Below are 16,313 nucleotides of genomic sequence, written 5' to 3' on the forward strand. Positions count from 1 at the left end.
ACCTTGCATCACTTGACTCGACTCTGGAGGATGAGGGATGTGGAGAGGTGGGCCCTCGTGAGGAGAGTGCCAGGAGTGTGGGGATTTTCAAGCACTTTCTGTCCTGAAGGGCACCAGGTGCAGTAATAACCTTTTACTATCCAGCTGTCTCTATTCACATTTGTTGCCCTTGGGCTGCATTTCACAGTTGAACCCAGAGGCCAACATACCCGCTATATCCTCTTTTGCTCAAGGGGATACTTTCTGGACCCACAGCTATTGTTGCTACTGGCTGTCAATTGCCTGTTTGTAAAACTTCCTGAGAGCTCTGGGCCATCTTGGTTTTCCCTCTGCTGCGGAGCTTCCCCTGGTCCTGGTGGCCAGCAGAGCAGGCTTGTTCCGGCTGGACTGAGGGCAGCGAGGGCGGACCAGCTGGCTCCTTCCCGGGTGTCTGCCAGCTCTCACGATCCCTCCTCTCCCGGTGCTGGGCCCGGCCTGCAGGTCAGAGGGTGGCTGAGTCCTTATGATGTGCTGATCCCCCACCTGACAGCTGACTGGTCAGGGGTAGATATTCCACTGCAACTGGGTCAGACTTTCTCTCCTAAAAACTTCAAGTGGGGGGCTTCCCTGGTGGCGCAGTGGTTGAGAATCTGCCTGCCGATGCAGGGGACACGGGTTCGAGCCCTGGTCTGGGAGGATCCCACATGCCGCGGAGTGGCTGGGCCCGTGAGCCATGGCCGCTGAGCCTGCACGTCTGGAGCCTGTGCTCCGCAGCAAGAGGCCACGACAGTGAGAGGCCCGCGCACCGCGATGAAGAGTGGCCCCCGCTTGCCACAACTAGAGAAAGCCCTTGCACAGAAATGGAGACCCAACACAGCAAAAACAAACAAACAAACAAATAAATAATTAAAAAGCCAAGCATTTGAAGCCCTTTAAAAACAAACAAACAAAAAACTTCCAGTGGGGCTGGTGGAGGTTGTCTCTGTGTAAGCCTGGGAGCTGAACACCTGCTCTCTTTCCACCCCATGTAGACTGAGTAGCAGAGACAATTGGTGTCTTTGGAGAGCAAAACACAGCACCCAGAAGCGGAGAGCTGCAGGAGTGCCCAGTCCATGGTTCCAGGATCTTCCACAGCTTAACTGTGTTTCCATGTTTGGGTTCCATGAGATACTACCTGTGTTCTTAATAAACTGTTCGCTTTCGCTGAAGCTACCCAGGTGGTCTATTATTTATGACAAACGGAAAGACAGGGTATAACTGAGGTATTCCTCAGTTTACGTAGCAGCAATCTGTTTTGCTGACTCCACTCTCTCCAGCAAAGAAGCCAGGACTGGGAAGTGTGTATACGGGACCTGCTTTTCCTAGCGGGAGCTGGCAGTCACGAGCAGGGCGGATATTACCTTTTTTTTGGCATGCGGGATCTTGGTTCCCTGACCAGGTATTGAGCCCATGGCCCCTGCGGTGGAAGCACAGAGTCCAAACCACTGGAGCGCGAGGGAAGTCCCCAGGGTGAATACTACCATCATTCAGGGATTGTGATGCTGTGAATTAAGACAGTCTCACTCGCTGTGAGATAAAACAAACGATTGGCCCGTTATTCCCACAACTGAAATAGTAGTTAGCCTTCAAGTGCTCAAATTAGTAAGGGACTGAGGCCACAGAACAGCAGAGAGACCCAAGGATGCAAACCAGCTTGGATTTGTTTTGTTAATTGTGGTAGAATAAACCTAGCTGACAACTTACCATTTTAACCACCTTTAGGTGTACAGCTCGCTGGCACTGCGTACATTTCAGTGTACATTTCAGTGCTGTGCAGCCGTCATCACTATCTACCTCCACGCCTTTTTCTTTATCCCAAACGGAAACTCTGCACTCATGATACAATAACTCCCCATTCTCCTCTCCCCAGCCCCTGCTTACCTCCAATCTACTTACTGTCTCTATGAAGCTGCCTATTCTAGGTACCCCATATAATTGGGATCGTCCAGTATTTGTTCTTTTTTGTCTGGCTTATTTTGCTTGGCATAATGTCTCCAAGGCTCATCCGTGTTGTAGATGTGTTGGAATCTCATTTCTTTTTGAGGTGAAATCATACAGTAAGTCTCCTACATACAAACGAGTTCCATTCCGAGACGACGTCTGTAAGTCCAATTTGTTCGTATGTCCAACCAAGTTAGCCGAGGTACCCAACTAACACAATCGGCTACACACCGCTGCTTTTACTCTTGCTTCCGGACATCCTGGGCTTGAAATAAACATACTGTACTACTATACTCTACACAGTACTGTACAAAGTGCACAAAAGCACAACCACTTGTAGAGGATGCACGCACGTGACCATGTACGCCAGACACGAGAACTAACTTAGGTGACTGGACGTGCGAAGGCACGCTGGCGTCTTTGAAAGTTTGCAACTGGAAGGTTCGTATGTAGGGGACTTACTGTATTCTGTTGTATGGCTCTACCACATTTTGTTTATCCCTTCACCTGCTGATGGACATTTTTGGGCTGTTTTCACCTTTTGCCTCTCGTGAATAACGCTGCCGTGAACATCGGTGTTCTGATTTTTTAATGTAATGGCGTTCAGGGCCATTTTGGTTCTCTCTCTCTTTTTTGAATGTGGAGAAAGAGCCCAGACTGAATCAAGGAGTGGAAGATAAAAACAGGTTTGCTACGCTTCTGTACTTCCCCTCTTGTGGTGCTTATCTCACTCCGTCGTAATTGCTGGCTTGATGCTCTGAACCGCTCACTAGATTTTAGGCTCTCTGAGTGAAGACCGTCTCCCGCACGGTGGCTTGGTGAGGGTGACTGACATCCCCCAGCATGCCTCTTCCTCCTCCTTTCTGGTTAGAGTGGAGCACAACCGGAGGTGGAAATGGAGCAGCAGGCATTCCGCAGCTCACACAGAGGGCTGCCGCTTTGCTGGCTTACTCAGGTTCTCCACATCCCAGCCGGTGTGTGCTCGGGTCCACCGCGTCGGGTCCTCGCCTCTGCAGGACCCACGCCACCATCATCAAGAACAAGAACAGACGCGGATTTGTCTGTCCTCGTGGGCTCCACATTCTCGATCTCGCCCACGTTACATCAAACTGTCCTCCCTGACTCTCTGCCTGTGGGCGTCAAGTTCCAACGTCGGAAGCAAAGATCATAGTCTTATAGAGACTGCTTAACCAGCTCCAGCGATTGTGTAAGGTCAAATCCCTGTAAGAAAAGTTATTTAATATTCTGCTTCTGTTTAAACCCCGATGAGTATACCCTCATTTACTCATGCACTAGGCAATAGGTGCTAGGTGCTGAGGGTGTAGCAGGGAATAAAACAAAGTCTGGGCCACCGGGGACCTCATGTTTACTACTGTATCCTCAAGACACATCACATTGCTGCAAGAAAGAGTCCCGGGCTAGGCTCCAGTGTTGATGTGTGAACAACGGTGAGATCTTGGATCAAAATCCCTTCATCCCTCCATGCCCTCACTAGTAAAGTAGGGAGACCAACCTTCCCACCTACTTCTCATGTACGCACAGAGCAAAGAGCAGGTGAAAAACATTTGAAAAAATAAGCAGCTCTAAAAAAAATGTAGGGAAGCAAAACCCCAGAACCAGTTTGGGATGTTGTCATCATCTTTTATTATGTATCAAATTGTCTTTAACATAAGTTACAACCTGATTAAACTTGATAGACATTTTTTTATCTATTTAAAGACACACACAAAAATCTCTTTATATACAATATCTTTTGCCTAGAGCCTAGCAAATATAGTACCTTTCAATGCAGGACTTCTGCTTAACATAATAAGCAAAAACAAATGACCAAAAAAATATAAACCAGAGCAAACCCAAATCCCTTAACTACAAATATCAATATTGAATAAAGCATTAAAAACACAAACGTAGAATAACTTTTTTGTTTAGAAATGCAGAATGAATACTAAAGTTAGTGGCAAAGAAAAACAAAACAAAAAAAACCACACACACACAAAAACACGGAACCCCGAGAAAATAACCAACAGTCTTCAGGGGTGACCTTTCCTGCTCGCGGCTGCAGCGCTGCCTCTAGACCATCTCTCGGTTCCTGCGGATGGCGCAGCACAGGATCATGCTGAAGATCATGCCGAATATCTGGAAGACAGGAAGGGGCGTGAGCAAGTATGTGGCTGTGCTGCGGGAAGGCGGAGGGAGAGGGGAAGACAGGAGACACGCCGGCCGCTACAAATGACAAGGGGAAGGCGCCCACGAGGCCAAAGGAGGTAAAGGGTGTGAAGCAGGAGAAATGTAAGTAAGACAGTGGAGGGACTGCTGACCGGGGGATTCTGAGTCTGCAGCCGTCGGCCGCTGCAGGCCGCACAAGCCAGCTCCCTGGGAACTCTCAAGGTGAGCGTTCTTAAATTGAATGCTCCAACGCCAGCTATTCCCGTAGTGTCTACAGGCCAATACTTTCACTTCCCTCTTTGCGTACGTCTGTGTTTTCTATTCTAGTTTTAAAGGTATTGTCATGCCTTTTACTGAAAGCTACTTCAAGCCTTTCCTAGATGCAGAGGAGGGGTGTCAATTACCCCTAAGACAGGAAGCGATTCTCTCTCTGGGGGGGGGGGTCTTTGCAAGGGGCAGAGGAAGGCTGTGTCCCCTACAGAGTCCCATCACTCCCTTGTGGGGGAAGACGGGTGACCCCAGGGAAGCTGGCTGGCCCCTGGTGGCTTCTGGGGGCTCCTGACATGAGAGTAGACTGTTGGAAGCTTTCAGTCTCCTCCTGGTTTTCCACCTTGGGGTGTCTTTCTGACCACAGTGGGAGGGGAGACAGTTCATATCCATGTTGCTTTTACTGAACTACTTTCGTGGGGCAAAGAAAAGCAGGTGCACGGTGAGAACATGTTCTTAAGATGATCCCGGGATCACTAACAGGTCTGGGTGGTCTACATCCTTGCTGTTCCAAGTGTGGTCTGTGGACCAGACACGGTGGAATCACCTCATATTTATCCCTGCACCTTGATGGCTATGGGAATGGGTTCTGGAGATACAGTGAGTTCAAATCCCAGATGCTTCACTCCTGACCTCAGAGACTCTGATCAATGGACTCAACCTCTCTGTCTCTCCGCGCCCGAGTCTGTGAAATGGGAATATGAATAGTTCCCGAGTCTGTGAAATGGGGATATGAATAGTTCCCACTTCGTGGATACGGCGAGGCGTACATCAGTTGATAAATTAGTTGATTAGCTAAAGCAGTGCCTGGCCAGAGCAAGGGCTTAATCAATCTTAATTACTAAGGTTCCCTCCCCATGCCCCCTGGCACTCACCATCACCACGGCAATCCCGATGCCCACGGCGCCGATGATGTGGAATTTGTTTTGGAAGACCTCTTCGATGGCCTCAGGGCAGGACTTGGGGGGGCAAACCAAGAACGCAGGTCATACACGGTCCTGCTCCAGGCTCCCCCCTACCCCCCACGGCACCCATCTCATACCCGGAGCGCTGGTGGTCCCAGAGCAAGGGCTGGGGACTGGCTGGTGGATGGAAAGGAGAACCAGGAGAGAGATGGGAGGTGGGTCCCCAAAATTTGGGCAAGAAATTCAGGGAGGGAAGAGGGATGAGCCCTTGCTTTGGGGTCCATGTCTTATGTGGCCATAGGGTTACCTCCTATTATCCTGAAGTTTGGACATTGGCTCTAGCTCACAACCATGGGCTGCTCACAAGTCTATAAAGCAGGAGTCCAGGCCTGGGAGCATCGCCCATACACGACGGCTGGAGGGCCCCATCGTTGCAGGGAGCTAGAACACTTTGTTATTTCCCTGGCCTTTGTTTTGCTGCCCTTGAGGAAACAGAGGCCCAGGGCAGGGGAGAAAGAAGATGGCCACCTTGGGTCCTTCCCAGGGGGAAGAGGTGTTTAGGAAGCACTGGGATGCTGTCCTCCCAGATCCAGGGAGCTGAATGCAAGTCCACTTTGGCAGGATTTGCCCAGAGCATCTGGGCCGGGCACAAGGGTCTTGCCCGTAAGCTTACCTTCGTCGTGAGGTTGTCGAGTATGTCCTTTTTGGGGCAGATGTCTGAGATAAATTGTTCTACTCCCCCAGCCAAACCACAGCAGTCCAACTGCAGAGGGAAGGACAGGGATGGGGGTGGGAGAGATAAATAAAGAGGACTGAAATAGAGATGCACACATGTTCTGAAGAAAGGCAAGGAGAAGGGCAGCGTCTTAGCGAAGCCGGTGTACCGCGTAGTGGATGGCTTTCAGCGTCTCCCGCTGGGGCTCGTCCTTGTTTTTCAGCTTGTTGTAGGTGTCCCTGTAAAATTCCTGGACTTCCTTGATCACCTGGGATGCACAGACAAGAGAGGAGCAGAGATGGCTTCTTTATGAACGAACGAACGTCACCTGTTCCGTCTTGTTCACGTACAGCCACAAGTTCCCGGAGCGGACAAGCCACTGGACTAGGACCTCCCCGCCTCGGGGCCTCCGGGGTCCCCCCTCATCTCCCCCCACATCCTCTAGGAACCGCTCCAGCCATTTCCCCTTCTTTTTGCACCTTTGGTTGGTCCCTTCAGCCCCACTTGGCTCCTTCCCTTCTACCTAGAAACAAAATTAAATTGCCTCAATCTAAGGAACTAAAAACAAAAAGCCTACTCCTGATTCGGCTAGTTTTTCAGGCTTCCATCTTTTTTCCTTCACTCAGAGACTGGGTGACTTTTGGCAAATTACCAAACCTCTCTGTACATGAGTTTCTGCGTACGTAGAATGGAGATCATAATAGTCCCCACCTCAGAGGTTATGGCGAGGATTTAAAGGTGATATTGCATTAAGCCTGTAGCAGTGTCTGGTGCAAACAGGGGAGAAGGGCTAGCTATCGTTTTATAACACGAAGGAAGTAGCGTTATGCTTCTGCACCGGGTGCATCCGGGTTTAAGAATGCCTGTAGGGCTTCCCTGGTGGCTCAGTGGTTGGGAGTCCGCCTGCCGATGCAGGGGACACGGGTTCGTGCCCCGGTCCGGGAAGATCCCACATGCCGCAGAGCGGCTGGGCCCGTGAGCCATGGCCACTGAGCCTGCGCGTCCGGAGCCTGTGCTCCGCAACGGGAGAGGCCACAACGGTGAGAGGCCCACGTACCACAAAAAAAAAAAAAAAAAAAAAAAAAGCCTGTATCCAGGGTCTCTCTTCTTTGGCCCCTCCTGCTAAACATGACAAGACAGCCCTTCCTGAAACACTGTTCTGATGCAGCCCACCCTGGCGCCCCACTGAGCCCACCCTCAGCTGTGCTCAGACCCTTTCTTTGCCGGGAAGGTCCAGCCTCCACCAGCTTTCCTCCTGAAATCCTCTCTCTCCTTCCGGGTTTAGGTCAACACCGCTCTCTCTCCGTGAAGCCAGAAGAGAGTCCCCTTCCCCACGCCGGCTTTCAAATCCCACGGGGCTTCTGATTATAAATGGCTTCTGAGACACTAGTCAAAGGCATGTCCTTCTCCCACACTAGGGGCCACAGCTCCTTGGGGTGGGGACCACCACCCACGCATCTCTGGCCCCCGGCGAGCGGGGTGCAGCCCTTGGCTGGTGGTGGCACGGACTTAGAGATGAGGGGAGGGACCGGGGGTGGGTGTGGTGGGTCCGGGCCAGACGAAGCCACATTTCCCTAAGTCGTGTTCCAGAGAAGTTGAGGGGAGGGCTGCTGAGCTGTGAGGGGCAGACACGCTGACCCAACAATACTACCCGAACACCCACTCTGTGCCAGCGCCGTCCAGGGCACGGGAAGCAGTGGCCGGCACTCACCCGCCCAGGGTAGTGTGAACACTCGCATTCCCTTCCCTGGGGAGCTCCCCTCACAGGCACGTCTGATGGCTGAAGGCCAAAGGCCGAAGCAAGGGACCAGCTGGGACACCCTTCCACCGCCATCACCCCATCCCCTAACTCCCAAGAGACCTTACGGGAAAAACCTACCTCATCCTTGTGGGAGTATCCCCAGATGGCCGCAGCGATTTCAATGGCAAATATCACCAAGAGGAAGCCAAAGAACTGGAAGGGAAAGGGCTGGAGTGAGGCACAGTCCCAGCCGGCCGGCTGGAACGAGCATCTGGGGACCCGGGCTCTGGGGGCGGGAAGGGATGCCTGGAAGGGACGGGAGGGGGTCCACAGAACTACCAGCGCCCTGCCAAGGCCAGGAGGGGAAAGCCGCAGGAGGAGAGAGTGGCACAGACCCCAGAACTGATATTTCTAAGGTGTCAGCGAAGAGTCAGCGATGAAACACCCTCACCTGCTCACAGAAACCAGAGATTTGAGGAAAGAAGGAGGTGAATACAACCCAGAGTTTGAGGAAAATTGTAACAAATTTTGAAACAAGAAGGGGAGGCGAAGGTACCTGTGGATTCAGGGAAAAAAAGCAAACGTGGTCCTCGACAAAGGGAAAAACAAAGTCCTGGCATTTAGTTGCCTAAGGGAAGTGATGAGACAGAGGCTCCAGAAAGGAAGAGGGGCAGCGTGTCATCCCGGGGCCGGGGATGGGGGCAATGAGATGGGCACCCGCTCTGCCCCGTCCCGCCCCCTGGTCTGTGGGATCTCGGGTGGGCACCCTGGGACACCAGGGGCTGTGGGCACAGAGGGGACACTCACCAATCCCAGCATGCACTGGGACTCCTGCACAGCCCCACAGCAGCCCAGGAAACCCACCAGCATCATGAGGGCGCCGGCTCCAATCAGAATGTAAACTCCTGAGGGCACAGGGCAGAGGACAGGACAAGGAGCTGTTAGCGGGGACGTGTAGGTGCTTCCTGATCTCGTTCCCTCTCTGCATCCTTACTGCCCCCGTCAAGGGCACAAGAGGCCCAAACAGCCTCCTCCCACCTGTCTCTCCTCTGGGACCCACCCATCAAGCCCCCATTCCCACCTTACCCTCAGCCCTCCTGGAAGATGCCCACTGCCCCCGCCCTAGGACACGGAACATCTACGGGAGCCCCAGATTCTACTCAGGACGGACCGGTCCAGTCTGCACCCGTCTCCAGCTGGATGGACCCACTCCCGCTAGTTAAATCAGACTCTCCAAACTTGGGCTAACGTCCTGAGGCTCTGACAAACCTCCTGCTGGCCTCTACCTGACACAAGCGGCGAGGAGAGCAAGGCTTCAGCAGGAAGGGGCTGTGCACACGCAGACACCCACGCTCTGGGCAGGCCAGCCCTGCCATATCCCCAGAGGGGATGCCTTCCCGCCCTGCCGCCTGGTGGCGGCCAGGCCTGCACACTTGGAGACGTCCGAGGGCACGAGAACCCTGCTCTAGTGCAAAGCACAGCCTGGGTGTCAGAAGACCCTTGTTCTGGTCCCAACTCTGCTACTAACTGCTGTGTGACCTTGGGTAAGATTACAATTTCCTTATTTCCTTAACAGTAACATGAGGAGTTGGTTGCTAGAAAATTTCAAAAGATCCCTTATAGCACACCAGTGAGATCTTACAGCTGCAATTCAGTTACACCAGGTTGAGTGGAAAGGATCCTCCTTGCTAGAGGGAAGGTGAGTGACAAGGTTTCTAAACACTCAGTTGGGGTGTCCAGTGCAGAAAGGGTGGTGAAGGGCTGTGAGTTCCACAACTCTGGCCTGGGACAGGGGGACACAGTGGGACACAGCCCCGGCCCTAGTCATTCCACACTCCCCCAGGGAATGCCCAGAGGGGCCCATCGTTCAGTTATATTCCTGAGAAGCACAGCTGACCTGCAGTGACCACCCCCTTCCCCGGTTCCCTCCGCCAGCCCCCAGAGGCCCCGGGAAAACTGGCAAAGAAGTCCTAGGCCTCCCTGGCATCTGTCCACTGCTGGGAGGGGCCTCCTGTCACACGTCGAGAGCCCCAAATGCCTGGGTTTGAAAGCCGGCTCTGTGACCCTGGGAAGGCCACTTGTCTCTCTGTGTAACTGTCTTCCATCTGCAAACTGGGGACAGGAAAAATGCCCACCGCAAGGATTGCTGTGAGGATCAGGCCATACGCTCCAAACGTCCACAACAAGCGGTAGCTGCTGCTAACCCTTCTAACTTGAATTTAAAAAATTTTAATCTTTTATTAAGGTATAGTTGACGTACAGTCAGCTACTGTCAATCTTCACAGTACGAAGGATGGACGACAGTTGGGAATAATCACGGTTGTGATGCCGAATTTCACAGACGTGCTGCTCCCTCCCTGCTGTCCCCTCGCTGGGAGCAGGGAGACCTCCCTAAAGCAGGCGTGCTTCGCCACAATGCACAACAGGACGCTGCGACGAGAACCCCGGCAGGTGTCACAGTGATTTCACCGTCCCACATCCGTACCCTCCTCCCAGGCCGGAGCTGTGTAGGCAGCAAACCTCGCAGCGGCCCGTGGCTGAGACGCCCGGGCAGCACAGCGAGGGGCGCACACAAGGGAGCGTTTGTCCTCTGCCCGTCCCCTCCCCACATCTGTCGTGATGTCAAGTCACGTGGCCTTGCTGGCAAACCCCGATGAATATGGGTATTGTTCCCGTGCACGCCCGGCCCAGACTGGGCAAGGGGACAAATGCAGCTTGTCTTGGAGTCAAGTCCCATCCTCCTAGGTCGTCCACTCCATGGGGCCACAGGCTGGACTTGGGGAGGCAGGTCCGCCCCGCCCACACAGGGCCACTGCAGGAGAAGGGGCAGCGCTTTCGGGTCTGGGCTCTGACTCGGGGACCCCAGTGAGCGGTAACACGGCCCCCGTTTCTCCCCGTCTCCTCATCTCTCCCCACTGGGGCAAGACAACAAAGGATGAGGTCCCTCCTTTGAGCTCCATCGCAGGGTTGAGTGGGGATGACCACACAGACGCGCTCTCTCTCCGTCCGGATCCCAGCCTGGCCGGGCGGCCCTGGCAGAAGGCAGAGGAGTCAGGGTGGCGGCAACAGAGAGCCATTAAAGGAAAACGCATTTCCCACGCAGAGAGAACCTTCTCCTCATGGGCCTGTCGGTTAATAGTAAATATTCAATCTTGGTTGGGCTCAGCAGATGAAGATTTTAGGTCCAAGCGTCTTGGTTTTCAATCTTGCTCGGACAGCTGCTAGATCTGGGGTGTCTTGGCGTCACCCTCTCCATCCAGTGGGGGATGACGATGAGCAATTCCCTGGTGGCTGTTCATGGGGATTTTGGACGGCAGCCGTCAAGCCATAGGGCGGCTCAGCTATGAGGTGCAACCCCAGAAGCCTTCCATCCCCTGCAGGCTGAGGGCTGCCGCTTCAAAGGGCCGTCCCGGGCTTCCCCTTGGACAGGCTCCGCCCGGTCTGCACCCCGAGCTTGTGAGCAGGGGCTGGCGGTGGTAAATGACAAAGCATTCCCCTTTACGAAACAAGTGGATGTTAGCTTTCAGTCTGACTCATGGAAAAAGTTACGAGTCACGGAGCCTTCTCTGGGATTTTACTGTATTCACTTGCTTAAGGGCTGTTTGTTCTGCTTTCTTCAGGCTGACATTACAGGCCTACTCCAAAAAAAAAAATAAAAAAATAAAAGCTTCTAGTGAAGCAGTAGCATCTGCTGTGTCCTTTACACAAAAGCCTTTTTCCACCTGTTGATTGGGACTCTCGGCCTGGGGAAGGCAGGGGACACGTCAGCCTCCCGTCACCACCCCCATCCCATCTTGCAAACAGTGCTCCCCACACGTTCGTGTGCAGAACAAACTCCGGCCGAGCCTCTGGCCTCCACTTGCTGAGAACAGTTTACTGTCTCCAAATAAGTCAAGCAGGGGTTCCGAGGAACCCTAGGTCTGCTCCCCGATGGCTCTCTCCCCGTCCCCGTCCAGCCCACTGATGGCTGGACCAAGGACTGAAGAAGGGCTGCTGGGCTGGGACCGAGAAGAAGAAGTTCCCCAATTCGTCTGCAGCCTGGGATTATGGATACTGTTGACGGCCTGAATCTCCAGGGCCCGAACTGCAGAGAAGGTCCATATAAGGCTGTCAGCCGTTCTGGATCCACTAGAGACTGTTCTGAACGTTGCCAAGTTTCTTCCCTCGCTTCTCTGCCTGATTATGCATTCGTTCTCTACCTTGAAAGCTGTGGCCCCGCTGGAGAAAAGACACCCCTGGGTCCTTCAGGTTTCCTGAAGGGTCAGCTGCACGGCCAGGCTGGCCTGTGGCTTGCCCTGCAGATGGTCTGTACCCAAGTGCAAGGGACGGTCACCCATGATGTCAGGAAGAGCCGCTGGGACGGAGCTGGCACCCTCTGCTGGAAGAGGGGCTGTGGGTCAATGCAAAGGCTGATGTCACAGCCCGAGGGGGAAGGGGACACAGAGAACGAAGCCTCCTTGGCCCTTTGCCTGGCTGTGACAATTATTCAGTTGCCCGAAGCACTCAGCGAAGCGTGGGGCCCAGCCAGGCCCAAGTGGTCAGTCGCTGACTGTGTTCTATGTGATGTCACTTGCATCACCCTCCAAGCCCTGGGCTTCTGCCAGCAGAATGAAGTCTTCAAAGCCGAGCCCTTTCCCAGGAAGGGGGTCCAGTGTAGAGGGTTTGTATCTGTCTATGAGAGCTCAGGGGGCAGTGGCCACTTGTCCCTCAGTAGGGGTTTTGCTGTGTCTCTTTGGGATGTGCCTTTGGACCAGCTCCTGGCCACCTCAGGTAGGACCACAGGTAGGGCCATCAGAAGGACGCCGCAATGACCAGGGGACCTGAGTCCTGGGAGGTTCCTGGAGGCAGGCCTGGCCCCTCTGGCTGTATGCCTGTCACTCTCCTGCCACCTGCCTGACTTTCCTACCTGTCACCTGCTGGGCTGCTGGTGCTGGGGGCCTGTCTCCCCCAACCACAATTGGGGCAAAGTCAAAAGGCCTAGGGAGGGACTTCCCTGGCGGTCCAGCCAGTGGTTGGTACTCCATGCTTTCACTGCTGAGGGCCCAGGTTCAATCCCTGGTCGGGGAACTAAGAGTCCATAAGCCACGAGGTCAAAAAAATAAAAAAGAGTGGATATATGTATAACGGACTCACTTTGCTGTACACCTGAAACTAACACAACATTGTAAATCAACTATACCCCAATAAAAAAAAAAATACACAGAATGAGCCAGAGTCCTAGATAACAAAACAGAAACTGGTCGTTGGAAGCGACCAGAGGTATGGAGTCAGGCACCTGCAGAGCATGGGGAGGCCGGGGACTCGCTCTAGGACAATGCCACCTGCTTGCACACACCTGCTCCTAGATCTGCTCTCCCTGCAGAGGGTCCCCAGCTCCTTGTTGTGACGTGACGTGGAGAGCTCAAGGCCTGTCCTCAGCCCCTGACCCTACCCTGCAGTCCCACTGCCCCAGCTCACAGAGTGGCATTCCAGGCCTGCCGAGGCTGCCAAAAACCTCACAAAAGAATGCTGTAGCTAAAACAAGTCAGGGCCCTATGGAAACCTGCTCCCTAAAGACTCTGTGTGTGTAGTTTTCAATGTACTTTTTTTTTTTTTAACTTTATTTATTTATTTTTGGCTGCATTGGGTCTTTGTTGCTGCGCACAGGCTTTCTCTAGTTGTGGTGAGGGCTGCTTTCTCTAGTTGCGGCGGGGGCTACTTTCTCTAGTTGCGGCGGGGGCTACTCTTCGTTGCGGTGCGCGGGCTTCTCATTGCGGTGGCTTCTCTTGTTGCGGAGCACAGGGTCTAGGCGCGCGGGCTAGTTGTGGCATGTGGCTCAGTAGTTGTGGCTCACGGGCTTAGTTGCTCCGTAGCATGTGGGATCTTCCCAGACCAGGGCTCGAACCCGTGTCCCATGCATTGGCATGTGGATTCTTAACCACTGCGCCACCAGGGAAGAGCATGTGTGTGTAGTTTTAAAAAAACGTATGCTGTGCTTTTCTTTCCCTTACTTTCTTTCTGACAATTGGGAGACACTCCCTAAAAAACCCCAACTAACAGCACCACCAAAAAGAGACGAAGGCAGGGAAACCATCCCCAGACCCCGGCGCCTGCGGGGCCACCAGCTGGAGGCTGGCCCTGGGAGGCGGGAGGGGGTCATGCACCACTGGCCACCGCGTTCTTCCTGAAGGTCTGGGTGATAACGCTCTTCAGACTGTTTGCTCCGTCTTTTTTTAAAAATAACTTCTTTGGTGGGTGGAAAGGAAATGACCAAACTTACACTTTGAGCCTGATGACATGACAGCATCCTCCTAAAAATAGGGGGCCGCTTTTGTTTTTTGCAAATGAAGTGGTTCCTATCCCCCAACCAGGCGATGGGAGAGCCGAGAGGATCTGTGAGCTGACTCAGAAACCAGGGAACTGCCTCAGACAGGCCCCGGCCCTCCCACTCCTGTTAGAGATGCTTACACGGCAATATGCTGGTGAAAGGGACAGAACGATGCTAGAAGAAGATGCCGTGTGCAGAAAGAAACCTGCTAAATCTATTTATCTTCAAACTGGAAGCCTTTGCCCTAAAACAAAATCACTTTAGAAAACAGATAAGACTTAACATGCATGGCCTGTGTCCCAGCGCAGGGGTCTGAGGGGCTGGTGTCTCTTCTAGTCTCTCGTATTAATCTGAATGTTATCCAGGAGGCAGGTCCTCTGGGTCTCTGAGCCCCTATCTGAACCGTGCGGGAGATGCTCCCTCTCCTTCCCCTGGCTCTGTGGGTCCCCAGGACAAAGTTTTTTAAATTAAAGAAATGAACCAGGCTTCTTAGACATAAAATTCAGAGAGAAGTTCAGAGACAAGAACAGAGGTTCTGAAACCCTCCAGGGTGGCAGCGGCTTTGGCGGAGCTGACTTCACATCAGAGAATGGTCCCAATGCCAGGCTCGGTCAGCTTGGAAAAAGACACCACATCGGTTAAATGCAGATGCGTGGGCACAACTACACAAAAGCCCAGCTGGAAAAGGACCCGACTGGCAATGCAGCTGGAGCAGAAGTCCTCCCCAGCCCAAGTCCTTGGATCAACGTGGACTCTCCACAGCTGGAGGGAACAGCAAGGTCCCCCACTCACCTGTGTAGAAGCTGGAGTTATTATTATTCTCTTGCTCGAAGATGCTCTTGGTCTGCGTGTCGAATCGGAGCCATAGTCCGATGGCAAGGACCGCGATCCCGGCAAGCTGCAAGACACACGGGACATCGGCGTGAGCCCGGCTGTCAGGAACAGCGCGGTGCCCTAGCTCAGGTGAGCTGCCCTTGGCCTCTGCCCCTCGCCGGGCATCTGGAAGTAGCAGCAGCCAGGTGGGGGTGGGAGCAGGGGGTCGAGCCATTTGGTAAAAATACCAGCCAGTTGGGAATAAACAATTATCTACCAGCAGTACGGGGATGGATACCTCGTGGACAACAGAATATTATACAGCCGTGAAAATGAACCCGCCACAGTTTGTGCAATACTACGAGTGCATCTCACGATGTTAATCAGAAGAAGCAAAAAGCACCGGACACGTACAATACAATTCCATACAGTTAAAAACTCTTGTTTAGGAGGGCATGTATATCATAACAGAAAAAGAAGGAAGTGATGATCATAAAGTCGAGCGAGTGGTGGCCTGTAGGGAGGGCGGGGTTTCTGAGGAAGGAACAGCGTGGGGGTGGGGGGAGGCGGGTCTAGGGCACCGGCGATATTCTAGCTTTGACTTGGGTGGTAGTGGCCCGGATATTCACTTCATAATTATCCTTCACACTGTTTGTGTTTTCTGCACTCCTCTGTATATATACCAGACAATAAAAGAAAAGAAAAAACATCGCCCAACGCGTAGGTACCTCCCTGGGCTGTGAGGGCAGCTGTGATTCCGGACTAAACCGTGCTGCTCAGTGAAACCTACCCACAGCTGGCGCCTCTCTCTTCACACAGGGAAGCCTAACAAGCTGACCCACCCGACTCCAGGCTCAGGTGGACATTTACTTACGGGTGATCCTTGTAAACATTAGACAAGAAATCTCCAGAGGATTGTCCGATCCTATAATTTAGTGAAAAACCCATTTCATAGGTGGGCAAGTTGAGATACTGGACCCTAAAGGGCAGACTCTCCCAGTAAGGAAAGACTGAGGCATCAATCCTGGCCCGTCAGGCACTGCTGAACTTGATGCCAGGGAGGAGGCCCCCTGCCAGGCCCCGCCAGGCCAGCTGAGCTCCCCTCCCCACTGCTGCTGGCCTGTACCAGGGCTTGCTGGGGTGACTCACAGGCTGTGGGTGGTGGCTGGCTGGAGGAGGGTGTGTGGGCTCAGGGCCAGTGCCCAGCCCCAGGTTTCGCTGGCCCACCCTCCTCAACAGAGGCACCCTGTGTCAGAACCCTCCTCCTCAGGGAGCTGGGTTCTTTGCCCCAAGGGCCAGGACAGCCTGCAGCATAGACAGGCCTCTTCTCTGTCTCTGCTTCTCTCCTTTTCCCATGACTTTGCAGCGGGTTTGGACGTGCTGGGTGGAGAGTGGAGACAGCAGCAGTGGGAGGGGCGACCCAAGACTTCACACTGCAGT

The 16,313-nt window shown here is 53.5% G+C and overlaps 1 protein-coding gene across 1 annotated transcript in view; it reads right to left on the reverse strand.

Annotated features, from left to right (window-relative positions):
- Positions 1-3,586: 3,586 nt before the first annotated feature.
- CD9 (CD9 molecule) overlaps positions 3,587-16,313 on the reverse strand; it is a 35,706-nt gene continuing 22,979 nt past the window's right edge. Inside the window, exons 2-8 of the mRNA XM_079936259.1 lie at positions 14,853-14,958; positions 8,561-8,658; positions 7,892-7,966; positions 6,182-6,280; positions 5,971-6,060; positions 5,268-5,351; positions 3,587-4,095 (exon numbers count right to left, since the gene is read on the reverse strand). Of these exons, the coding sequence (XP_079792385.1) occupies positions 4,030-4,095; positions 5,268-5,351; positions 5,971-6,060; positions 6,182-6,280; positions 7,892-7,966; positions 8,561-8,658; positions 14,853-14,958 (618 nt within the window). The 3' untranslated portion in view covers positions 3,587-4,029. The remainder of the gene's footprint in view (positions 4,096-5,267; positions 5,352-5,970; positions 6,061-6,181; positions 6,281-7,891; positions 7,967-8,560; positions 8,659-14,852; positions 14,959-16,313) is intronic.

This window comes from Stenella coeruleoalba, assembly GCF_951394435.1.
Source record: "Stenella coeruleoalba genome assembly, chromosome: 11".
NCBI lineage: Eukaryota > Metazoa > Chordata > Mammalia > Artiodactyla > Delphinidae > Stenella > Stenella coeruleoalba.